The sequence below is a fragment of the Myodes glareolus genome, chromosome 17 (genome assembly GCF_982192425.1).
Source record: "Myodes glareolus chromosome 17, mMyoGla1.1, whole genome shotgun sequence".
Classification (NCBI taxonomy): domain Eukaryota; kingdom Metazoa; phylum Chordata; class Mammalia; order Rodentia; family Cricetidae; genus Myodes; species Myodes glareolus.
The window spans coordinates 17296852-17324599 of NC_142042.1; the positions used below are offsets into that span (position 1 = coordinate 17296852).

At 36.4% G+C, this 27748-nt stretch overlaps 1 protein-coding gene across 2 annotated transcripts in view; it reads right to left on the reverse strand.

Moving 5' to 3' along the window:
- Unc5c (unc-5 netrin receptor C) overlaps nucleotides 1-27748 on the reverse strand; it is a 339268-nt gene that overhangs the window by 130777 nt on the left and 180743 nt on the right. For both annotated transcript variants that reach the window (XM_048456914.3, XM_048456915.3), the window contains exon 2: nucleotides 13876-14097. In XM_048456914.3, coding sequence (XP_048312871.1) covers nucleotides 13876-14097 — 222 coding nt within the window. The remainder of the gene's footprint in view (nucleotides 1-13875; nucleotides 14098-27748) is intronic.

Sequence of the window (27748 nt, forward strand, 5' to 3'; positions counted from 1 at the left end):
CAAGCAGGAGTAAAGTTGAGAAGGTAAAGGGGACCATACAAAGTCCTCTCAATGGTTTGTGCTTTACATGAAGCTGTAGTTGGGACTTCACTGAGGAAATCTCTGTACTTTTTATTTCTGGTTCAGAGGATTTACATACTCTTTCTAATGATCTGGGCCTTCAGCTCTGGGTAATGTATCCCAGTCCCCAGCTTAGTGCTCATGCAAAATTGAAACACTTTGGAGGCAGTTTAGTGGCTGCAGATGAATCTCAATGTGCAGGAAGAGACATAATGGCCATTTAGACTTGCTAGGAGAAGCTGAGGAAATCAGGGGGAAAAAAATCTATTGAACTGGAGCCATCTGGGAAGTCAACTGAGCAAGACCACATCACAGTGTGTTTGCATTCTTTTTGTGTTGCTAGTCATACACAAGGGTGCACGTTTGTGTGTGTGTGTGTGTGTGTGTGTGTGTGTGTGAAGGGGGTGTGTATACAAACCTGGGCATTGCGTGCCTGTGTGTGCGCATATGGATGAGGGCAATAGGAAGTGAAGATTGATCTTTAACTGCACTGGAATATCAATTTGGCTTTGGCAGCTACATGGGGGAAAATGTGATCATGAGAGTCTTCAGGTCTTGGTGAGGCCGGGACTAGAACAGGGCAGGGTTGGCACGGATGCTGTAGGCATGAGGAAAATGAGAGTTAAGTAGGGCCAGAAGGAGCAGTTCGTTTCCTGCCTCTGGCTCAGAGTGCAGCACGGCAGAGCATAGGAGCTTTGGGAATCTGACACCAAACACTAGAAGACAGTTGCCATCTGTTACAGCTGTACTTAGAAATTGAAAAAAAAAAGGCAGGGAAATAAGGCAGGCAGGTACTTTTATTTTGATGCTCCACATTCCCACTCACTGGGACATTTGCTTGATACATACTCGGTAAATATGCTAGATGGTGGGTGTGCTCCTTTAAAAAGAAACATCTCTGCTGGGATCCCTAGGATCCCTGAGAACCACACACTTTGGCATGTGACCTTTGCAAAAGTCATCCATAGGAGACTTTTGCGACTATCCTGGGTTATCTTGGTGAACACAAAGTCCATAGCAACTGTCCTCACAGAAGGCAGTCACAGGAGAGAAGGGAAGGTAAAGACGGAGACAGAGACTGCACAGATGGGATCACCAGCTCAGGGAAGCTGGATCGGACAAGGAACACATGTTTCTCTGGAGTCATTGAGGGAGGAAGAGTGGATCTGCTAAGATTCATGTTTCTATCCTGTGAGAAAGGAAACTTCAGTTGCTTGAATTCACCTCACCTGCGTTAACTTATGAGCGTGACTCTATTAAGCAAATATGGCAGCTAGAGGGATGCCCCATCTGTTTTCAAATAGAAAGTAGCCAAAAAAAAAAAAATCTGACAGAGCAGAAACTGAGGACAAATTGTCTGCTCAAAAGTGGATCTTTTGGTTTCACCAATGCTGTCAGAATGGGCAAGAGGAGGCATTTTCTTAGTCTTTAACATCATTGCACACACAGGATACCTTTGTGTAGAAATATCCAGGCTGTAGCTATGAAAAGAAGCATGGCATTCATCCCCTGCCATCCGTAGGCTCAGCACATTGCCCTGGGTTTTTCCACATAGACTTTAATTCATTCCAAGTTGAGAATCCCCACCTTCTTAAGAAGGCTGCTTGTTGTCCATCAGTCTCAGCATTTACTAGGCAGAGACAAGGGATATGGGATTGAAGAAAGCAGAGGCTGTCTCCCTCATACCTCTATGCAGTACTGCCATAGGTTTCAGAAATGCATTTATTCTCACTGCAGAAAAACCCAAGAAAATGCTAGAATCTGTCTCTTCCTTCTCATTTCTTCCCCACCTATTGACTTCCTCTACACTGGGGAGTCTTTAACAGAATCTCAGTTATTTCTCTAATTTCAGTTTCTAGACAAGTTTCCAGTTCATTCATGATTTGTGAACATACTATATCCATGCCCACTGCTTATGTAAAGCTTTTACAATCTAATGTCTCTTGTTTGACATTTTTTGAGCTGGGTTGTATGTCTGTTTCATTGGAGAATTTGAGATGAATAGGCAGAAACACAGACAGCAGGCATAGAAAACTTTTGATTCTATGCCCAATAGTATAATTAGCAAGAAGGCTTGTGCCTAGTCTCAGTGCGTCTTGTTATGCCATGTTCAGTCGATATCCTTGGGAGGTCTTCTCTTTTCTGAAGGAAAATGGAGGAGCAGTAGATCTCAGAGAGAGGGGTGGGGGGGAATGAGAAGAACGGACGGAGAGGAGGTTATGTTCAGAATGTGTTGTATGAGAGGAATAAATAAGCAAACAAGCAAACAAACAAACAAGTAAATATCATTAGGACATGTTCAGGACATAGGTGTCTGAACACATTCTGCCTGGTGACTGTCAAGAGCAACAAGGGTTAACAGTTGCCCTGTTAGTGCCTTCTTGCCCTTGCTTTTACTTTCTGGGAAATCTCTTCCAGAACATACTTTTATAATCAGGTTAAACCTTCAGTGAAATCAGGAGCGAACACAAGACTTTTAATATGAATCGTTTTTTCATTGCTAGCTATTACACTCCCTGCAGACTGTGTTTGCTTTGTATGCCAAATACGCTGATACTTGGCAAATTGTAGCTCTCCCATTATACATGCTGCCTTTGTATTTCCAAGTGTACGTTTCAGAGAATCTGGCACAAGAGGGCCTTTGGACAGGCATGGGGAAACTATCTGGCTAAGGGATGACTCAGGATTGCTGGCAAGTAGGGGCAAAGATCAGGATATAGATCTAGTCAAGCCTTCCTCCTGTAGTCGTGGCAGTAACCACTAAGGGTAGAATTTTCTAACTAAAGCCATTTTCTATTCCCTCTTTCAAGGTTTCAGGATATCTCAGGTATGGAGAAAGAGAAACTACTGTAAGTATTTCGAACAAATTATCAAGAAAATTGTGAGTACTAGGAATTAATGGCATAGAAACTTGGATGAATGTAAGCAATTCACCAAAAAGAGCAATAGGTTCGTACGTTTTCTATGCGTGTTCAAGCCTGTGATAATGTTTGTATATGCCCAGGTATACATGTATCATTTTTATAAGTCTATCACTGACCTGAGCCTTTCCCATTAGCCTGAGGATCCCCAGGGATCGACCTGCTTCTACCACTGCAGGGCTGGCATTACGAGCACATACTATCATGCATGGTGTTGCTTTACATGGGTCTTGGGGCTTGAACTAGGGTCTTCATGCCTGTGTGTTAAGCAACTTATAAATGAAACCTTCTCTCCAGTCCCTAAAGAATGAATATTAGATTTGCAGACAAGATTCTGTAAGCTTTAGCAAGCCGACTTCTTAAGGTGCAGTTATTTCCTCTGCGAGTGCCGTAAGCAGAATATTTTATCTGTTCCGTGCTCTTTCCCGTGGAAAGAATGTACAAGAGAGCCTCCTTAACGTCGGATTTCACCCGAAGGTTACGTTGGAAAAAAAAATAAACTACAGCTTCTGACACTAGTATTATTTTCACTTTGAAGTGGGCATTTTTAAACTGGAAGGCACAGCGGATGCATGGTTACTGGGCAAATGGCAACATTGCCATAGCAACACAGTCTCTAATGTTGTTCTCAAAAAGCCCTGTTTGGGTATCAAGTAACCTAGATGAAGGATGCCCTTGGATACCTGTTTCTTATTGTAGCATCTGGGTGGGCATTAGGGGTAGGATTTTCTTTGCATTTAGGGACAAATGCACACACACACACACACACAGAGAGAAATATGTATGCAGTTAAATATTGACATACATGTATATTTTATTAAATCACATTAATCAACGCTTTTGACTTAGGGAAAAGAGAAACACTGGATGACAAAAGTCCTTGTTCTTAATGCTAATTTGAGGAAAATGGTTTTATTGCTTTAAAAACTCACTGTACATAATTTTACAAAATTTTTGTTTTTCCCTAATAAAATACCACTCTCTAAAACCGAACTGAAACATACCATGGCTTCTTGCCTTAACAATAATGTTGTAGCCATATTTGTTCAGTAAATACATGCTATTATATTTTTCTGTGTAATATGCAATTTAGACAATAGAAATATTTTAGTTCTGCAAATGTGCTATCGTTGGGATTTGCCATTATATGCAGAGAGCTTATAATGTTGAAAGCATCAGAGTGATATCTGCAAATATTAGAATTATAAAAAGTGAACAAAAATAATCCCAGCATGAAGTGTAAAAAAGTGACAGGCACCCGCTTTTGCTTGTGAATTAGGTAAACAATATGTGCAGAGGCCAGGTTTGTAGGCAGCATAGGCGCTCAAATCACCTGCCTGGCAGGGGCCCATCTGTGAGATCAAAGGGAAGATCAGCAGCTCCAGTCCTACAGCTCTGACTAAACTTTATCTTTGTAATTGCAGCTGAGGTCATGGCAGCCACGTTAACTCGTGTTGAAGACTGATTTCAGTCAGTGTGAAATAAAGATTAATCAACTGGAAACAGTAATGGGCAAAGAGTAGTCAGAAGCATCTAATTCAGGATAACTGGTTTTTCCTCATGATTATCGCAACTCTTCTCTTGTGAAGTTAACAGATTGATTCTGGGAAAACCCTCTTCTACTACATGGATCCTTATCAATTTTCTATTTTGATTTACCCAGCCCTTGGGCCAGCTTCATATTACAAAGAAAATAAAATGTTGCTAGTTTCTGGTACTGAAATGAGTACCTCTGAGAAGGAAGTCAAATGAATAATTGACTTATATTTCAAAATCATTTATCTTCATTGGCAGGCAACTCTGTGCTTGCATAGGCAACATATCTATGACTCATTTTTAAAAAGTCATGGAATGGGGTTGAAATACACTTTCCATTTTTATGCAACATGTACATAAAGTTAAACAAAACCCACATAGATTCATTTTAAAATGTTTGCTCTGTTAATTAGGGCAGAGTTTAAGACGATTACGGAGAATAACAAATACCATGATGTGTACACAGGATGTACAAAAACTCCTAACAGAAGACTGAGCTGTTTAATGTATTTGTCAAATCACCTATTCATGAAATAATATAGAAAAATCCACCATCAGAACATTTGCCAAATTTCAGTGACCTAAATTTATCAGGATAAGTAGCTATACTCTCCCAAAACAGATGCTTATTGAACATTTCTTGTATTTGATGCCTTATGCTTCTAACTTCTGAAGAAAATTCTTTTGCAAATAATGAACAATAAAATCTCATTCTTATGTATCTTAAGAGACAGATGATAAATAGATAGATAGATAGATAGACAGACAGACAAATAGATATGTGAAAAATATACTTTTTTATTTTTCGAGACAGGGTTTCTCAGTAGCTACGGAGCCAGTCCTGGAAATTGCCCTGAAGACCAGGATGATCTCAAGCTCTGCCTGTCTCTCAAGTGCTGGAATTAAAGCTGTACCAATACCACCTGGAAAAAGTATAATTCTTACACAAATAAGATTTATGATGAATCATGTTTTGTGCATCAAAATAGTTAAATATTGGTGCTTTCTTATAGAATAAGCTATATTTCATACAATTATGATGCAGGAGCAAATAAAAATGGAATAAGTACAAGCAAGAGAAATGATGCCTCTATGTAAACTCCCTAAATAACCTTCTTTAAGAATGAGAGGGATTTTGACAGATTCAGGATGCAGGAAGATGTTCTGAAGAATAAATCATTCAACATATATTTATTATCCTACATATCTAACACCAAGTAACCATGGATCTGCAATAATAAAAATCACAGCTATTACTGTTGATTTCATGGAGCATACTCCAGATGAAGAGGAAAGGTAAATTGGGAAAATACACAAGACAAGTATTTTCTTTCAATCATTAAAAATTACTCAGAGGATAGAATTTGACCAGACTAACTTTGTGAAGTTCCATGTGACATAGTAAGTTCAAGAAGTCAAAATGATAGAAAATCTTTTACACTCAATTTAACGATGAGCCTGGAGTATGCTTAAAAAAATTTTTCTAAGCTAAAGAAAACAACTCCCACAGTTACCCTAAGTTGAAATCCTTATTCTAAGACATAGATTTGGAATTTAAGAGAGCACATATAATCTACTACAATTCATACAACCCCACTCACTTCCCTTTGACAATGTCACAGCAGCATTTCTCTGTCACCTCCCAGTGTGACAGTAAGGGACATTTTGACTTTCACATGCTGAGATGCATATGCTATAATCTATACAGACCACATCATATTCAAGTTCCTCTTAAAGTATGCACTAAAACCAGATTTCCAAGGGAAAAGGATTAGAGTGGGGTAGAGGGCATTTAGAAGGTGGTTAGGTCAACTGTGTGGCTCTCAGAAAGGAGACTGCTGTCCTTAGAAATGACAACTTGTTTAGGTACCACGTGTGAGAAACCTGGCAATCAACACACATCCTGTCTTTCCATAATTTTATCTTGGACTTCTTAGATTTTAGTTCTGAGAAATAACCTTTGATTGTTATAAACTACGCCAACTATGGTGTTTTGTTATAGCAGATAAAGCTGACTGAGATAACTTTATAATTTTCCCTGAAGAGGAATAGAATTAGTATAGCACTGAAAAAATGCTCAACTGCACTGTTTTTTTTTTTAAATTTATTTTACAAAGTAGCATCTACTAAGGTAATTCAAGGAACCTCTATAGGAGAAAACACCAAGCTGTCCTATCACATAGAAGATGTGCTAGAAAGAATCTATTGGGTCGAGACTAGGGAGCTTGGTGAGGAAATGGTTAGCCTATAAAGTCACTCCAGGAATACGTGATTTATGATATAGACAAAAGAAAGGCATTCTAGATTTTAATTTTGTTTACATTTTTATTTTATTTACTGAGTGTGTATGCATTTGTCTATATTGATGCACACATGTGTATACATGCTATGTGGGGAGGCACATGTGGCAAAAGACACACTTGGAGGTCAAGGACTAACTTTGTAGTCATTTCTATCCACACACTTTTAGGAGGCTTAAAGGGACAGAATGGATATAGCCAGTTTTTATGACAAATACCTTTTCTCATGAAGCAATCTTGCTGGCCCACATTGTAGACTTTTATAAAAGAGCAGTCAGTTGATAGTATGATTAAGACCTAGACTGACCTGGTGATTGGACTGGTGAAGAGATAGGACAAGTCTAAAAATGTGTACACTCAAGTAATTTAATAGATATATAAAGGTTAATACTCAGTGGGTAGAAATAAGAATTTAAAATCACAGGCTTTCAGTCATAGAGAAACATCATCTGTTTTTCTCCTTAAATAAAGGCCTGTATTGTTTTGAAAGGATCAAAGAGTTTGAATAAGTAGAAGGGGGTTCAGAATTCTAGAAACTGTGAGGCAGAGGAAGAAAAAAATCGTTAGTTCAAGGTTAGTTAGAAATGTATACTAAGTTTTAAGCTAGCATGGACTACTTGGAGAGATCCCTTCTCAAAAATAAATAAACACAAAAAATACATGACCCAGAAGACTAATTCGGGGGAGAATGACGTAGTTATTGATCTTGTTGGTAAAGTAAGGAAGAAGCTAAAATTACTGGTTATGGTACTAGATGAAGAGCTGACATGCATCAGAAATAAGACCACAAGAAGAGAAAGAACTATTTAGGACTTAGGTGGACTCAGTGTGTCCGCTTGAGGCTGCAGGTGAGTTTTGGAATAGAAGCAAGCTACTTGAATGTATACCCAGGTAGAAATTCTCTATTAGCTTTCTTTTTTTCTTGTTAATGCTCAGTGTTTGCTAATTGTCCAAATAGATACCTTTGAAAATAACAATAAACCAAATCTCAAGTACAAGTTAACACTATTATAAATTATACTGAAGAATCACAAAGGACTGTTTGCAGAAGAGCAAAGTAATGCAAGGAAAGAAGGTGGAAGCGTGAAGAACACACAACAGCTGCCATTCCATGATGGCACTGGGGATCAAACACAAAGTGTCATGAGCTGGAGGGAACCTCCAAGTTCCAGGCATGCTGCTGGAATCACTGCTCCATTCAGACAAGAGAAAAAGGAGGCCTGTGGTGACATCCTGCTTCTGTGAGAGTGAGAAGAGAGAGGGAGAGAGAGAAAGAGAAAGAGGGAGAAAGAGAGAGAGAGAGAGAGAGCCCAAGCCACACCCAACCTGATCTAGTCTCTCAAAGGCCATTGGCTGAAGAAGGTTCCCCATCAAACTTCTTTCTCCTATTGAGCCTCAGTTTTTTCATAAAACTTTATTCATAAAACAAACACCCCAGAAACCATATCATATAAGATTTATTGGATAGTCAAAGAGCATAAGACATACAACATGCCAGTGGAAGGTTCGCAGTACCTTTTATTGTTGCTATGTTGATCTTATAGATGTTTTCAGTTAATTTGAGAATAAATAAAGATGAAAGAAGAAAATATTAGAGATTATTAAAATTTAAAAGCCATGGTGGCTTTCTTAACTCCTTTGTTTCTTCCTGGAAAAAAACGATTTGCTTTCACGTGGCGGATTTAGGTGCCATGGAAACAAGAGCTGAAAAGACTTCAAGTAAATAGAAAGCACTCGGCTGAGCCCAAGCTTTTCTTTAAAATCCAACCATAAAATTTTGATCAGACCAGCATTTCTATGTGATTTGGGGACTGAAGAAATGGCTCAGAGGTTAAGCACACTGATGTTTTTACAGAGGACCTGGGTTTGGTCCTTGGCACCCTTCTGGCAGCTCACAGGTATTTGTAACTCCAATTCTAGAGGATCAGATCCTCTTTTCTGGTTTCTAGGCATTACATGCAGGTGGTGCCCATCTATACATGCAGTGACAGCACTCATACACATAAAATCAACATAAATATGTATTTCAAAGTGATTTTGATGGGTATCTAGAAATATATCATTGTATCACCAGGCCAAGAATTTCTGAATATTGAATACTATAAACTACATTTGCCTTCCCTTTGATTTCTTAGTCAAATTAAAGTAATGTAACTTGGTTTAAATGATGAATAGCAAACAGCAGCAAGTATAGTGAGGGTATTTAATCAGTACACTTCATTTTGACCAATGATATGACTTTTCTAAGTGGGTGAAAATAATCATTTGCTTCACACTTTAGAGGATGAGGGACCACAGAATGATTTCAGAATTTAAGAGATACTTTGTTTGATGTTGTTTGAAATTGTGTCTTATGCTATACCCTAGGGTGACCTTGAACTCACAAGGTATACCAGACTTGCTTTGAACTTATTGAAATCTCGCCTCAGCCTTCTGAATGCTGGATTACAGATATAAGCCATGTTGGTGCTGTATTTCGGGTATAAGGCACTGAGTGCTGGATTGCAGGTATAAGGCACTGAGTTGAATAGAGGGAGAAAGGATCATATGAGCAAGGAGGTGGGGTCAAGATCATTATTGCAAAAACCACAGAGACAGCTGACCGAAGCTCACGGGAGCTCATGAACTCTGGCCTGAAAGCTGGGGAACCTACAAGGGACCAAACTAGGCCCTCTCAATGTGGGTGACAGTTATGTGGCTTGATCGATGGGGGAGGGGCCTGGCAGTGTTACCAGGACACACACTGGGTGCATGAAGTGGTTTTTTTGAGCCCATTCCCTATGATGGGATATATTGCTCAGCCTTGATACAAGAGAAGGAGGAAGGAGTGGCTTGTTTCTGTCTCAACTTGGTATACCAGACATTGTTGATTCCCCAAAAGAGGCCTTATGTCCCCTAATAAGTGGCTGGTGAGCAGAATGGGGGGAGATGGGAGGGCTGGAGAAGGGTAGGGAGGGGGAAGTGGTGCTAACTTGTAAAATTAAAAATTAAAAAGAGACTTTTAAAAATGTTTATTAATTTTTCAATGTGAAATATCTTTGCTAAAGACTTTGTTAAATGCAATTAATTATTCTTAGTTACCAGGAAATATGATCAGTACTAAATATATTTTCATATGGTATTCTAAGGAGATATCTATAAAAACGAATGTACTTGCAATGTCTTTAGTCTGTTCTGTCATTTAAGAACAATATTTTAAAGATACTAAGAAAATTTCCTTGTTTTAAAATGTATTTCAATACAGTATATTTTAATATTTGTTGCTATAAAAACCTAACATGATTCCCTCAAAATAATATTAGATTGCTAAAGTTTAAAGCTGAGAACTCAAGTTGCAGATGAATCAGTTTTTATGGAAACACACAGGCAAAGAAAGAAAACCCACAAAGAATTCTATTCCCGTTTCACTCTTGGAGTTTTTGGTATTGGAGGAAAGCAAAGAACTGTAGTAAGAGACCAAGACATTTCAACACAGTTTGTCCAGCGTGAAGATTTATGACAGCGGGAAGGAGATGCAATAAAGTGGCGTGGGCTGTTTAGACGGTTTCATTATTTATGATGAAAATAATATATTCACAGGGACTGAAAAAAGTCAAACAATAAAAGTCTCACCTCATCATCCTAGATTCTGAGCTGTCAACTTCTTGGTGTACATTTATGCAGAAGATTTCACTTTCTATAAAGAAACATGTGTATCTTCTTTTTCCAATGGTAATACCTACCCCAGGAGTACTGTGTTCTGTGCTTTGGATTTTGTGTTCAATTTTATCTGAGAGAATTTTGCACAGCTCCGCATGTGGAAAAACTTCACTTTAAAAAGACATTATAGTAATTCATTCAAAGAATGAACATAATCAAGGGCTCATGGTGGGCAGCTGGCAAACAGCAAATCCTTGTGACATTCAGAATTTTACTGGTAGGAAGCCCCAGGACTCGTTTACTTACAAGAACAGTGTGTATGTATTTCAATATGGGTGCTATCTTCAAACGGGCATTCCAATTTGTGCTCCAGTAAAAAAGTCTTTAATCCATGTTTTCAACTAGATAACATCTCCTTAGATGCTTACTTATAATTTGCATATTTTCCATGATCAAACACTGGTCCATTTTCTTTTGGGTGCTGGTGCATTTTCTTAAATGTAATTTAAAAGATATTTACATAGTAACTAAGTTATCTCTTTGACTTATATCCATCAGTGTTAATAAAAGTTAGTTTTTAAAAATGTTCTCTTTGGCTCTGTTTGTGATACTTTTAAATTCAATTTCATAACAATTTCCTAGAAGGCATTTTAATTTTGTGTTTTAATGTAAATGGCTTGGCTGTCCCCTAGTAACCAACCAAAAATGGCCAAAATGATGATAGTGATGATGATGGTGACGATGATGGTGGTGATGGGGATGATGATGGTGATGGTGATGATGATGGTGACGATGATGGTGGTGATGGGGATGTTGAGCTCTAAAATCTAGAACTTATTCTAAATAATGAAATAGAATACATGTTTTGTATATTGATTTCTTTCCCTTCCAACCTCCTTCCTTATTTTTCCAATTCCTGTATTGATCAACTAATTTTTAACTTGTTAAAACAGTCATTATCACATTCGGATAGTCCTTAGGTATTTTAGTAGTTTATTTTTATCAAATTAGAACTGTTAAACTGTGTTTTGTCTTCTGGGAATATCAAGTCCCTTTCAATGTCTTTTATTTTATGTTTATAAAGATTCTTTGATTGTGTTTCTATTTCAGATTTCACCCAGCTTTTTCTAGAATTTATTCAATTTAAATCATGGTAATCTTACAGAATCACTTATTAATACTAGGTACCTCAAAATATTTGTGCTGTTTATTCAAGAACAATATATACACATGTTTGTATTCTGTTCACACAAAAATTTTTAAATGAGTAGAATTTGAAATATTTTTCTCTAAAAGGTTGGTGTGTATCTCAGTGGTGGAACTTATGCTCCGCATGCATGAGGTCTTGGGTCTATCTCCAGTATCACAAAAAACAACCAACAAACAAAAAAATCCTTAAAATTTCTTAACTTTATAACTATACAATTTCTTTTTTACGCTGATATTCTAAACGACATGCCTCATTGCATTTGAATTTGAATTGTTTATATCCACATAGAAAAATTAGTGAATTATACTATTTTAACCAGCTAATTTTGTGAATTCTCAATCTTTGCAAGTTTTCTTTGAAATTGCCTGTTTTTCATGTGTACAAAATTATGTCATATGTTATAAATGATAATTTTTGCTTTCTTTATAACTTTTATGTTGCTTAACGATTTATGTTATCTAAAACACTTGTTAGTATGTTGGAAAGATTCACTAGTTTCTGTTTTCCTCTTTATATGTGACTAGCATGCCAGCATGAAGATGGCTGCTAATTTTCTTGTAATGTTTCAGTTGGAAATAAAAGTCAACAAAATTATATTGCAATTGATTCTCTCTCTGATCATAGGTACTGAACTCACAAATCATTCATTTACACTCACGTATATATCCTGAATTTGATTGAAAATGTGTAATCATTTTTAACTTCTTGTTACTTGAAAGGTATTTTTTAATTGATATACATAAAATTAATTTTGTGTGTAGTACATAGAAAAAACAGTATTTATATAAGTGTCTCTCTCACTTTCTTGCTCTCTCTCTCTACTACTTAGTGAGAAGTTATTGGGAGTGCCAAATATCAGAGCATTACTTTTATTTATAATCTTCCTCTTTAATTACTAAAAACAGGGCTAAATACATCGAGATTCTCCTTTTTCCATTGTGATACCGTGCACAAATTAAAAACCTTTGTATTTGAAATCTTTACAAATAAATGAGCTGAAGTCAATAAAATTCAATTCACTTGGGATTTTTCAACATCTGGTAGAGTTATTTTCTCAGCAATTAGAGGGAGAGGTGAGTCATTTTCCTGATGTAGTCTTGCACATGATTAGATAGCGGTTGTTTCTATAGTCAGCAGGTTATAGTCGGTGACCATACTGATTAAATAATGACCAAAAAGTATATAGAGCTTCTGCTTGATTTCCTGACACTCTTTTTTCTGTAAATCTATGTTCCACATATTCTTTAGAGTAGCCTCCTCTCAGTCTGCTCAATAGCCTCGTCTCCATCCTAAATCATTATCTTTTCAAATGATATTATTTCTGGAGACGTTGAAAAGAGTACCGGTCATGTGCTGGCCTGTAGTTTTTTCATCTTAAGCCAAAACTTAGGCACAACTGGGAATTATTTACATTTCTGAATACCTAAATCTGTTACACATGCATATATGTATAACACACACACATATGTATATACAGACACTATAAAAGATAAGATAAAAAGTGTTTTGCATTTCAGTCATTTAATTTCCTTTTAGCTTGGAAATGTTAGATGATAAACTCATAACATCTACAATATATATGCTAAGATCATAATACCATGGATCTAGATCTGAACATTTAAAATGCTATTCTCCCTACTGGAGATGAAAAACACTTAAGCCACAGAAGAATGGTATTTATCCTTCTAATTTAAGAGAAATATAAGAGATTATGCAATCATTTTAATTAGTAAGAATGAGATAAAACATTTACATCTTAAGCATTTCATTGATCGTTAATTTTCAAAGACTAAATTAAAATGTTACATAAAGTAATATCAAATTTATATGTGGATCAAATTGGGCAGTGATGTCAACAAGCACAACACATTCCCATTTACACCTTACTCCTGTATTTCAGGATATTTATCTTTGACTACCATTCAAGGAAAATTAAAAGACATTATTTGTTAGGTCATTTAGTATTAATTCACTTTATTGGCTCCCCATTTTGTTTCTTACTGAATAGTCATGTATTCCAACAACAATAAAGCATTTATTCTTCATGGCTTCCTTTGCATTATATAGAATGAGAGCATTAATTATTAAAACTAATTCAAAGCCTTTTGCCAAAGTATAACAACTGCATTTTCAATTTTGCTACCTGAAGTAGAATTATGAAAACTGTGTAGTGGAGTGAGTGAACCCTGTACCACAATCCCAAACTCACCAGAGGTTTCGTCTACCCTCTCATCTACTACGTGGTCCTTCTGATGAACCCATTCACTGTTACACTTGAAGTAGATCTGGGTGGCAGGGCTTGCTTTACAGTACAGGTTCACAGGCTTGTTTTTCACAATGTAAGCTTCTTCAGGCTCAATGAGGAAGTGTGGCAATGGCTCAGGTGGGTCAGATGGAAAGGTTTCTGGTAGTTCATGAAAAAAGTCATCATCTGGTAAAGGAACAGAAAGTGGAAAAGGTCAAAATATAGCAACTTGACTTTTAATGGCTATTTGTTTTCAAGAAAATATTTGACATAAACTCATCCATGGGAAAAATAAGGCATACTGTAAGAGGTAGTTAGCAAACTGGGAAATGAACCTTAGTGTCTTGTCACCTACAGAAGCTATAATATTCACAATGTACTATGTATTTCCCGGGGTTACTATTAAGAACTGAAACTAGGGACTGAAGAAATGGATCAGTAACTAAAAGCAATTACTGCTCTTCCAGAAGACATCAGTTCAATTCTCAGCATCCACATGGTGATTAATAACCTTCTGTAACTACAGTTCCTGAGACTCTGATGCCCTCTTCCGGCCTCTGATGCATACTGCATACATGGTGCACAGACACACAAGCAAGCACAACACCATCCAAAAAATAAATAAATACTGAAACAAACAGAAACCACTTCTATTAGAGGTATAAAACTTGAAGCAAACTTTAAAGCCTTTGCAAATGTTTGGGAAAAGGCACTAAAATATTAATGAAAGTTCAGATTCAAATTGATCATTACTTTCAAAGATGCATTTGACACATTCAGATGAAAATATTCACTGAGACTAAAATTGTCTAAACACTGAAAATGTGAACGAGCATCAAGCTGGATACTGGTGTAGCTGTGGTAAAATATTATCTGTTATAATTTTGAAATTGTACTTCAGATGTTATGTGGTATTATGTGACTACTAGGAAATAGCTTAACCTCCTCATTAACAAGTCTCATTTTTATAGTTTAGAAAATTGTCAAATGTGTTACCTCCACTCTGATCTTTCAACATCTTTGAATAAATCTCATCTAAAACCATTGGGGAGTTTTTTACATTTTGAAGTCTTCCTGTATTTTTTTTAACTTGAATTCCACATGATTCCAAGCTTGAAAAGTCATGTTTGTTTTAATAAAGCCTAGTAACTCTTTATAACAAGATAAAATTCTTTCCATTATGTTATTTGTTATGCATGACACTTATCTTTTTAGGATGGACAGAAAAGAACAAAGTATAGTTAGTCCACAAATACGATAATATTGCATGTTAAAATTCATGGGTCAAAGGTGAAAAATGTCCTTTACAAGACCTCTGAAAGTACTCAGTGCAGTAGGACACAGATGATATGATATTGGTATTTAGAGACTGGCTGCTCAGACATTACCTTGAAACTCATTATATTATGCATTCACTTGCTTTCCCAGTTTTGGGAGCTAGCCATTGGTGAAATGGACATCTGTGCACTAAGAAATCTGGCCTGCGACTTTTTGCATCTAGGTCATGGAATAGCTTTCAGATAGTAATGACACCCATTTGTTGCCAATCTGTTTTGCAGTAAAAATTGGCTTTACTTGAATCACAGGCAAGACTTGTTTTTTAAACTGCTTCACCATAGACAATTCCTGAATTGTGGAAATGATGTATGCTGTAGCTAGGCATTCTTTCTTTTTCAACTCCTTGATATACTTCTTGATATCATTTCTAGTTTTTCCACTGTAGACACACAAGGACACACAGTGCCAGTTTACTAAAGAATAACCTTGTTTATATCAATTTCAGCTCTACTTGTCAATATGCAAGATCATTCAAGACTGATCAAATAAACAGAGCCAGAAAAGCAAAGGGACAAAGGACTGAACTATTGACGGATCCGTCTGCACAAATCTGATGCCTTGAATGCCCTACCCACTCTTTCTGTCATTTTCCAGAGCACTTCCTTTTATATGCGAGGATGTACTAGGCTGGTAATCAATACAGCTCTACAGTATGCCACACACAAATCCTACTGAAGTATAGCTCTTGTTTCATTGTTATTCATGAAAGCAAACAAGATAGTAACTCTATTTCACTTTCCTTTCAGATTGTGTTTGCTTACACATAAACGTGGAAGTGTAGTTAAAACTACACATTGACTCAAGTATGTGAAAGATAAAATATGTTCAGCTGTTTCTTTTAAGTGAAGCTTGTTCCCTTAAAAGAATTGATGACAAAGTACTCACTTACTATACACATCTATTTTATTTAGTAATGTAGCATAAGTATTTGTATGTTCTTATCCGATAGAAAAATCCCTAAGATACTAAAAATCAGTTATATCACCTAGTCAATAGCATGCACCTGTTTAGTCTCATTATTTTAATGACTGAGAATATGGATAATAAAGGAAGATCAGAAAAATCACATGTACATTTTCAAGCTAAAAGAAGCTCAGTGAAATGCCAGCAGGAAAAGAGATGATTTAATGACTATCTAGAATACATATGAACAAACTAATTGGGCATTTCCTTAATTTTGTGTTTTACCATAATATAACCATTGCAAGTGAAAGAAATTTGCCCATGTCTTGGCATAGTATTGATTTGTTAACACTTGAAATGAAATATAATAAGGGGTCATTTTCATCATTTGAAATAACATTTTCTTCATTTGATAAAACTTGTATTTCTATTACATATAATTATTATTTCCACAGAATTCATCTCTTAGTGTCCCTCTAGAGAGTTGACTTAAAAAACAGTAGTCTATAAGCTTAATGTTTCCTATGGTGTCCATATTGGAAATTCCAACTCATAGCCTAAATGAAATCACATTAAACATTTTTTCTTATTTCTAATACTCAGTGCAAGTACAGAAATGATAGTTGGCTAAGAAAATCTAAGACTTTGAGTTAGTAGCTACATGGAGTGGGCTAAATAGGATGAAAGAAACAGGCTGAGTGCGAAGTTCTAGGTTTTATACCACCCAGTTTAAAGAAGCTGTTAATAATTTTGAAATATACAGCTAATCTTTAATACTAGAATGGAAATAACCAGAAGATGAAGACTATAATTGTGTTCATTTTAATTTTCATGTTTTGAAAGTTTTTAAAAAATGTGTGTGTGTGTGTGTGTGTGTGTGTGTGTGTGTGTGTGCCTGCATGAGTTTATGTGCACACATGTGTGTATGTACCTATGGTAGCCAGAGGATATCATAGCTCCTGAAACTGGAGTAACGGGTGGTTGTGTGAGGCCTAACATGTGTTCTGGGAACACACAGAGGACCTGCTGTATAATTTGTGTGGCCCAATACAGAACAAAAAAAAAAAAACTCAAGGATACTAATTAAAATATATGAAGATTTGAGAGAATGGCAGAAGAATATTAAATGAGGTCTTGGTCACTGAGGCATTACAGGTCACATTTATCAAGAATCAAACCCTACTTACAGATGAAATAAAGTGGGCAATATGCCCCCCCCAAAGTCTGGACAGACATGACACCATTCCTAGTTTACATTCATGCTCAAATTTATTGAGAATTTCACATATTTTTAAAGTATATTGAGTATTTCCTAGAGGACATGGAAGTTTAGACTGAGAAACCTAGGCTTTAGTAATTTGCTTGCCGTTGATGATGTGTGCAATTTGTGTACATGACTTTCCTTAGTAAGAGCATTCACGCCATACAGAGGCCAATCCTTCAAGAACAACAGGCCAACTCTGCTCTGAGCTGATAGATTACTTACTGATATCACTTCTTAGAGCCTTGCTGGTTTTCCTATACAAACAAAACAGCTTGCAGCTACTATTAAGGTCAGATCATAAAATCTGAAGCTATAAAAAGATGACCCCAAATTTTCATCCCACAGAGCGATCACTAATTCCATTTCCTCACTACGTCATAGCTAAAGATTTGGAGGTGATATCGTGGTGACAAGAGGAATAGCTTTAGACTTCCACTTACCGTGGGCAATGTGTTTAAATTATTCTAAATTATTACTTTTTATAAAATGTATACTTCAACTTGAAGTTCAATGCACCAATTTGTGGAAAATGACTTGAATAAAGAAATTGTTAAATATGGTCTTATGAGTAGTTTATTGATATTAACAAAGTGATTTCCCTTCTATGTGGTAAGTTCAGTGAGCCCTGACTTTTGTGGATTCAGCATTATAATTATTTTATTTTCTAACATTTGACTTGATTTTCCTCTTTCTACCATTACTAAGTAATGGTATTCCAGCGGCAGCGCTGTTTTTGTAAATTTTAGCGTTTGTGCTTCTATTATTTCATAAGGCTTTGTCTTCTTCATTTATATACAGGAGGGGAAAGCTGCGCATCATGTATTTTCTTTATAGACTTTCATTCTTCCTAATTCTTTACAGGAAAATATTATGCTTTGATCATCAATCTTGGAAGCTTTAGGTTGCTGGTTTTATTGCTGTATCAAGGCCTAATTTTCATCAACTCAATACATAAGTTTCTACATTTCTGAACTACAAGACTTAAACTGTTATTGCTCATAGCATAAAATATAGGACCATTATCTCTTTGTCTGAGACTTGAAGCATATTCTTCTAAAATGGAATTTGCTTCCAAAGAACTTGAGAGCAATTTAAAATGAATGACTGGAAAGCTAATTTTATCTGCATTTGGCCACCCATCCATCAGAGGGATAATGTATGATACATTATCAAAAAAGCAGCTGGAATTAACTGGTTGAATAAGACTCTAGGCTATTTTTAATATTTAGATTAAAATATCCTTTGGAAGACAAAGGCTATGGTCTACATATCAAAAAACATATCATTTGATTCATCCTTTAAATTCAAATAGTTGAATCAGTAATGCATTGAGTCTATTACATATTTTGGATGTACTGAATATTTCTAACTTCAAAGGAAAAACTTTTTACTTTCAAAGAAATATTTTCCAAACTACGTCCTTCTATTACTAGGCATTATACAAAGTTAACATGCTATTTGACATTCAGCTACTTCTGAACAGAAGGGCTCTCTTAAGCCCCAGGTAAGTTCTCCTAATCTCTGGGTTTCTTTCTATGAATACCTCTTGTTCTCTTACTTACCTCCTCTCTTCTACTGTGCACCTGAACAAAAATTTAAAGAACTCTTTTATTCTTCTTCGCAAAATTTATCAAGTATAAGATTCTTTTGCTAAGCACGTCACTTATGAAATTTGAATGATGAGGGGTTGAAGAAGGTGCATTTACGTAGAATATCAAGAGTACAAACAGACATCAGAATCTAAAGGATTTAAAATATATACTTCTGAATAGGCTGTCTTAGTCATTTGAAACAACATTGTATACAGCAATATAAAAATTTGCATACACATGTATGGAGTATTGTTCATTTAAAGCCCACACAATATATACACCATATGCATTTGAATTTATTTGCATGAGATTGAGCATAACTAACCTTTAACTGAAGCACTACTCAATAGGTTTCTGAAATAGCTAATCATGGACATACTGTTTAGTTAATAAAATAAGGATTCAGATTTGTATATGTTGAGCTAAGTAAATAAGTCAGAATTTTGGCTAATTTTTGTATGCTTTATCTGTGATCAGAAAGGAGGTGTTTGTATCCATGTAAGTGTGTGTATGTGTATGGAGGTGATTTTACTGTCAGGTCAAAAGATGAATAAGGAAAAACTTTGTAGCTGGTATTTGCTGACATTAGAGGTCGTTACTTCTGGGAAAAATGTGTAAAGGTTGATGGGGAAATGTTTGTCTTTTATTTGAAGTCTTATCAAATCCATTAAAGTTGGTGCAAATAAATATTTGGTATGACTTTTGAGCTTTTGTGCAAATTAAGAGATAAACTGCATAACTCTATGTAAAAAAAAGAATAGGGTCAGCCTAGAATAATATGTTTGGATGCCTCCTTAAGTTCACAAGTTTCAAAACCAACATCACTGTCACCGTTAAGCTTACTTCACAACCCCACTGAACCCCATATTTGACGACTATGGTATTCCCAAATATTTAATTTTGATTTACTTATTTCTAATCTCATTTCATTTTCTCTTAATTCTGCCTCAAATTTCTCCATCCCATGACCTCTGACTTTGAACTAACAGGTTACTACTGTTTTGTTACTTTGTTCAAGAATTCATTATTTGATGATCATTTTCCATATGTACAGTTCTAGCTGTTGTAGCTGAAGCTATACTTTGTCTTTAAATGACGTCTTACTTACAGAAATTGAAATCATATGAAAGAAGTTATTTTATGGTAATCTGAGTATATAGTAGTAGTATTTTATTAGTTTTGTTAAGTAAAAATCATATGTATAATTAAGTAACAATCCATTAGTGCTTTACTTTCTCCTTTAAATGCTTGACTGTAGCATATCAGAATGAATTGCTACATGTGTATGATCAGCTCCAGTGAATTATTGGAAATGCCTACCATTTTCTTACTTCCTCCTAGTTGTTAGTGCTACTTGACCAACATTTTTATGGTGAAATTTAGGCAGTTGAAAATAAATAAGAGCACAAATAAGAACTTTATAAAAATTGGGTCTGGAGAGATTGTTCAACAGTTAAGACTATTGGCTGTTCTTCATAGGAGTTCAAGCAACCACATGGTGACATATACCCAGCTCTAGCTCCTGTTCTATAGGATCCATTGTTCTCTTCTGATCTCCACTGTCACCAAGCAACTCACTGGTACAGACACACATGAAGGCCAATACCCATGAACATAAAATAAATTAAAAATGAGTGACTAAATAAAGTGCTTAAATAGTTTAAAAATAATTTTATAAAACTCTATTAATCATTTAGAGACAAATAAGGAAATATAAGCTTGGAGTTGATTTCGTTACCATTTAACTAATGAGAAGGATTTATAGAAAAGTCTTCCAACAATGTGAGTAGTCATTGTTTTAAGGTAGTTGTATCCCACATTCTGGTGTCCTTTCGGGAAAATTGTCTGCAGTAGTCAGGGTTTGTGTCAAGTGTGCCAAAATCAGATTCTCAGCTATCACATGTTAGCATATGTGTCCCTATAAGTGTGTTTGTGGTGTGATTAAGCTCATAGGTAATATGGAATGAAAAAAATTAATTGTCTAGATTGTAACATGATGGGGGCTGGCTTGTTTGGATTTCTGTCCTGCCCGGCCCCCCAGCTGTTTAGCCCCAGAGAAAAATTACACACAGATCTCTATAAGTTATAGTGCTGATTGGACCATTAGGTCTAGCCTCTTACTGACTAACTCTCACATCTTGATTAACCCTTTTTTCTGATCTATGTTAGCCATGTGGCTCAGTACCTTTTTCAGCGGGGCAGCTCACATCCTGCTGCTTTGGTGATCTGGGCAGGAGTGGGAGGAATCAACTTCCTCCTCCCCAGAATTCTCATGCTCTCCTTGCATCATTTCCACTTCCTGTCTGGTTTTCCCACCTACACCTATTGCCTGGCCAATCAGCGTTTATTTAAAACATGATTGACAGAATACAGACAATTCTCCCTCACCACCAGACAATCTGAATTGTCTCAAGCAATCACTGGGAGGCCTTGAGGCAGAACTGATGGCCCCAAGATGTTCTCCATCAGTCTTTACCTGTACAACTGAAAAATATTGGCTAGCAAAACTCAAGTCATCAAAATCTCCAACAGCTTCCAGCTGATACCCTTCAATAGCCTAATTCCTCACAGCAGGTGAGACATTCCTTCCTCTGACTGTGACACCCAGGCTAAGCTCACATTGTGGCTCCCATTCTCATTGCTTCTCCTCTGTATACAACCAGTCCCTACCAGATGGCAAGTCCTCTTCTTTCAATTTGTAGTTATTCCTAAGGAAATTCCACAGAACAACACAGAAATGTATAGGAATTATTTCATAAACGAATATCATGGGAGTAAGAAATATATGTATTAAAAGGTATCTCTGTCTGTCTGTATGTGTGGTGTGTGTGTGTACACACACTGAAGGCATGAAATATGTATTTATTAATATGTATATGTTCGTGTGGATGTGCATTCACATGTGGGAATAGAAAGCAGAAGATGTTGGATATATTTGATCACCTTCCACTAGCTTTGAGGTAGGATCTTCCAGTGAACCTGAAGCTCATACATTTGACGGGGTCGGCTAACTACTGAGCTTCAGGGATCTGCCAGTCTCTGCTGCTGCTAACTCTGGGTTACCGTCACATCTGTGTATGTGTGTACATGTGGTGTGTGTTCAGGAGATTTGAATTCAGTTCTTCAATCTTGAACTGTAGGCACTTTACTGACTGAGCTGTTAATAGCCTCAGCTTCCAAAGGCATAACTCAAGTGTTTATAAGTACAAATATAATTCCAATGTATAAAATCTTATCTTGTATCCAAATTTTAATACCATCTATCAGGAACTGTACCTAGTTTTGGACTAAGTGTATTCTTCCATGAAATGTTGAAGGTTAAGTCTAACATGGTGTGAGTGGGAAATTTTACAGCACATCTGACTTTATTGTCTTCATCTCTTGTGTGTGCAACACACTGAAGTATTACATCATTCTTCCCATTTATAAGCCTCTTCTTCCTTGGGGACTTTGCACTCACACTAGATTGTTTCCTGTCCTATGTCTTTGACCTTCCACTTTCTCCTTTGCTTCTTAAATACAGCCAGATAGTTCTCAAAGTTTCTCCTTTAGTCTCTCCCTCGGGTGTCTCATCACACCAGTGGCTTCAATTATCAGATCGTGTCACACACATAACCTTCCCCTCCATTCCCTTTCCTTAAAACCCCCATGCCTTTGTATTGACTGAAAATGAAATCAGTATCTATCCAGGCCAACAAGGACCTGCCTGATCTGATTGCTTCTGCCCTCAATGTCTCCTGTCTTAGCCTCCTGTCCTCTTGCCAGCACGTGGAGACAGACATCCTGGCACTGAAGTCTTTATTACACCACACTCATACACACTCATGCACTTTCACTTTATTTGAAGGGCATTTTTTTTTTCATTCTTGCCTTGAAGGTTACAGCTCAGTTTGTCTCCTTGGCAAAAAAAGAATCAAGACCAAAAATATTCAAATAAATGACCCTTTCTAAGAAGGAATTTCTATCTGATTTCTTCTTATCATCTGTTATTTATTATTGTTATTACTTTCTGTTATCTCAAATTAACATGTTCACTAATCCGATTTTCCCCTTTGCATATATCTCCAAGCTCTACAAATTACGATAACTTCCAGTTTTCTCAACACTGTGCCCTCAGCACTGACATTAGATGGACAATCTTTCCCCTAAAACTCACCTTACTTTTAAAATCAGTTTTTTTTTCAATTTTAATTACAACATTATTTTCACAGTCAAAATAGGGTCCCTTATTAAGGTATTATAAATAAATTAAAAAACAGAGTCCTTCACTTTTTATTTGGATTATATAAGAGCCTCAATCCTAACTCTATTCTTATTAGTCAGCTTGTCATTACTGTTGACAAAATGCCAGAAAGAAACAAGTCAGAAGGAAAAAAGTTTATTTTAGCTTATGGCTTGAGTTCTCACATATATAACCTAGTGCACGGTCATTTGTATCCATCACCGTGGGACTCAGTTGACTCTGTTCATCTCATGGCAACCAGGAAGCAAACAGCCTGAGAGAGGAGAGGGCTGCTGACAGGAAGGCCACTTCCAACCACAGCTTTCCAGGCACTAATTCCTGTCAACTATGTCTCACCTAAATTTCTCATGTTCCTTATAGTCCATCGGGTCAGGAGACACTCAATGGAAAAGACGGCTCTGTCACTCTCTCCTCCAAAGACTGCTGCGTTTGAGACCAAGCCAAAGCAGAGGCATTGCAGATCCACACCAGGAAAGCAATCTGTAACTACAAAAGTATGAATATTCCAGGATTCAAGTGGAATTGCGACAGCTTCTGCCAGAATATCCGAGTGTTCCACAGAACATGGCTCCACACTCATTCAATGTCCAGCTAATTTAGCACCACCCCTCCACATTGGAATTTGAGGATTCTATATCCCCCCAAAAGAGATCATGAGTTTGTTCTGACTTCCACATACCTCATGGCTTACAATCCACATTCAGAATTGATTCCTCAATGTCTGTTTCAATTCCATTAAAAAATTCATTTTTAATCTCAAAAATAACTATCCCTTGTTGCTAAGTTGCAAACAGCATAATGTAGTTTAATGGGTCAAGATTTTACTTCAGGTCAGAGCCACCATCTCCCAGGTTTTAAAACTTTCTCTCTATTGAAGTGAACTCATCTATAGCTGGTGACTTCAAGAGCTGCAAAGAACATTATGTGTTATAAGGCAACATTTGATGTCATCTACAGCAATCTCAACATAAATAATGCATACATCCTTAACTGCTATAGAAAATTTCATGTTTGTACAACACCACAGACCAGGAAACTTCAAATACCTGTAACCTAGCTTCAAGAAATTTTAATAATATTCTCAAAACTCTGTGTGTATGTACATATTTGTGTGTGTGCCTACTTGTGCACATATATGTGTATGTTGGTACTATGTTTAGAAGGTTAAGCTAAAATAGTAGAGACAAACAACACCAAATTAAAAATGTTGTAATATTGGAAAATATGAAAAAGGTGGGGATATGTGGTTAATAAGAGTACTCAGTTTATGTGATATACTGGTTACTCTTGAAATTAACACATTGAAATATGCCTATGTGATTTATCATGCATATTAAAAGATATGACAATGAAAATCTGAGATTTTCCATATATATTGAAACTCTCCTTACAAAATTTTGTAAAATTCTTCTCTCATACATTACACCCAGCCTGCAGTTTTCCCCCCTTCCTAGTCCCTCCCTCAACTTTAAGTAGTTATTCTTTCAATCTAGTAAAATGACTTAATATAGAAACAAAACAGGCATCTTTAAGTCCACATGGCCATTCATGAGCAAAGAAAACATCAAAACTTAAAAAAAGATTACTACAGGTTTGCCTCACGTCAGAGATTGAAGGTTAACTCTTGCCTTTTTCTTCTTTCACTTCCTACATAAACACGTCAACTAGTATTTCTCTGTGTGTGACTTATGTGATTGACAGACCGCACACTTTTTGTGAGTCTGATTCTATTGCAGTATTTTTTTCCAGGATATTTCAAAGTCTCACAAGCAGTAACCTTTGCCTCCTGCAGACATGCCAAGTCGGACTGTTACTCCTTGGTTTAAAGTACTGTGGTCCCTCATTTCCTGTCAGTATGGTATACAAAAGTCACGATCATCAATTGTTGGTTTATCATTCTACACATGATTCTTGCAGATAATTCATCTGGTAGTTTTATTCATGGTGTTTTAATTTTTAAAATTTATGTCTCTTTTTGAGATTAATATAATTACATCATTTCCCCTTCCTGATCCTCCCTCCAAACACCAAAGACTGAAACCTTGCTCTTCTTCAAAATCGTCTTTTATTAATTAATTGTTGCATGTGTGTATTGAGTGTATTGAGGTGAACTCATCTATAGCTTGTAACTTCAAGAACTACAAAGAACATTATGTGTTATAAGTACTTAAAAATCATTGTTTTTTAATGTTATTCCTCTTTCACTATTAAAATTACATTAAGGTTTTTTTTTTTTTTGTAAATAGAGTTTTACAAAACTCCCATGCTTTGGTTACTGATTTACACAGAATACTCTCCGAATCCTTGGAGTCATTATTTACAAGAAAATTGTTTACATTATAAATCTGTTATGTCCCAACAACAGTTCTGCAATTTTAACATAAGTTCACATTTCCAGAGTTGAAGACAAAGCAATGCTACACATTTATGGGCTTGGTGATGTTTCTACAACACTCAAATTTCTACAGATGTTTCATAGTAGAAGCAAACACATCACAGCTGTTAGCACCAGCATTGCTATCCTGAGCTCCAGGTATTTATACTATAAATTTATATATTTGGACATATTTAGGCCACAGTGTTTCTGCTGGTGGCACTGTAATTAAAGGAAAGAGTTAATTCTGCCGACGAGCAAGATTGAGTGTGAAGCAAACGCTGATTGTGAACCACTGCCTTTGCATCAGATATGTGTGCATGGAACCAGTGGCATTCTTGTACTGAGTGAAGCATAAAATGTACTGATGTGAAGGACAATATGCCCGAGAGACTGAAGAAGATGGAAAGGGTAAGGATCACCTCCAGCACACTGCTAATGTCTCTCAATGTCACCTCCAATGCCACTGGAAATCAGAATGCTTGACACCCGGACACCAAATTATTAAAGCTTCAAGCAGTGACACTTCCTTCTCCACGTGAGGCTTGGTTTCTCCTGGACACTCTGCTTTCAGGGTCCCTTCAGGCTCCTTGGCCTTTACTCCACCCCTTAACCTCCATAACTAATTAAATCTGCATAACTCTTTGGTGAAAATAGTTTCCTTCGAAGTTTTCATTTGGTGTTCCCCTCTGGGCAATTTTTTGTCACTTTAGTTCAGCCTGCCCTCTTTACATGAAGTTTAAAGAGGTGAGCTATTTTTATGAGATTAAAAAAAAAAAAGAAAAAAAAAAACAACCTCTTTGAAGACCTAAATCTACCTTGATGCTGCACATAAGCATTAGCATCTAAGACCTGACAAACAATTCAGTCACAAAATCTTAACTTTAGAATTTATGGATAAACAAAAAGTTCTAAGAACTCTGATCTTATTTAGGGTATTTATAATTTAAGACTTATTGTTTGGCAGCAGTTTTATTTGGGATCTAATTAAAATCAACCAACCACACACACACACACACACACACACACACACACACACACACACACAACTAATACAGCTGGGCTTATCTTCAGGAAGTTTTTTTAGGAAATCATATTAGATCTCAGAATTAAGCAGCACCATTAATGTTATTTTCTATTCAGAAATAGACAAAAGTGGAGATGAAGAAAATACAGAGTTAATTCTCAAACTATGGTCTCATTCATTGTTTTCTAGCTAGACATAACATAACAAATTCTAAAGTAGTCAAGTACTTTCGGCCTACTTCCACATTTTACAAGTAATCCTTCAAAATTATGTATTTATTTGACAATTTAACAAACAGACATAGAGAGTCTTGTGCCGGCCACAGGACACCTAGGGCTATCACAGGCAACTAGCCCTAGGATTCTCAGTCACTTGATGCCAAGTAAACTGTATCTCAGTTTAGTGATTGCTACATTGTATTCAGAACAGGTAAAGGTAGTATTCTTATGTTTTGCTTTTGAGATAGTCTGAGAGGCAAAGCCCAATCTACCCTGGAGCTCACTATGTAACACAGACTGCTCTCAAATTCATGATCCTCCTGCTTCAGCCTCTTAAGGGCTGGGTTGACAAGTATGTACCATCATGCCTGACAATAAGAAATGTTTCATTCTCAGTTATACTTTGAGATACAACTTTTAAAATACCATAAATGAATATATACTTAGGTATTAAGCATTTGTGCATTCCTCCAAGACAATTTCTACCTGTAACAGAGGAAGTAGGAAAGGAACGTAGATGTTTCTGGCTTTGTAAACATGACTGAGTTACAGAGGACTTAGCCCTTCATGTCCTGGAAAATTCCTCAGGTAATACACTGTTTAGCAATGTTATCAGCACTACTAAACAAACATCCATAAAACACTTACAAAATGCCAGATACTCCATTATGGATTCTACATATATTCTTTCATTTATTTCCCATAGTGGCACCATGGGTAACATCATTATCTACATTCTAAACATGAAAATAGTGGCAGAGAAATGAATTAACTTGCCATTATACACAGCTAATAAACACTAGGAATAGCTCCTGACTATCAGTTAGTACAGAGGCTTAGAGGACTACCTGATATGTCATCCACTCATTGAAGTTGTC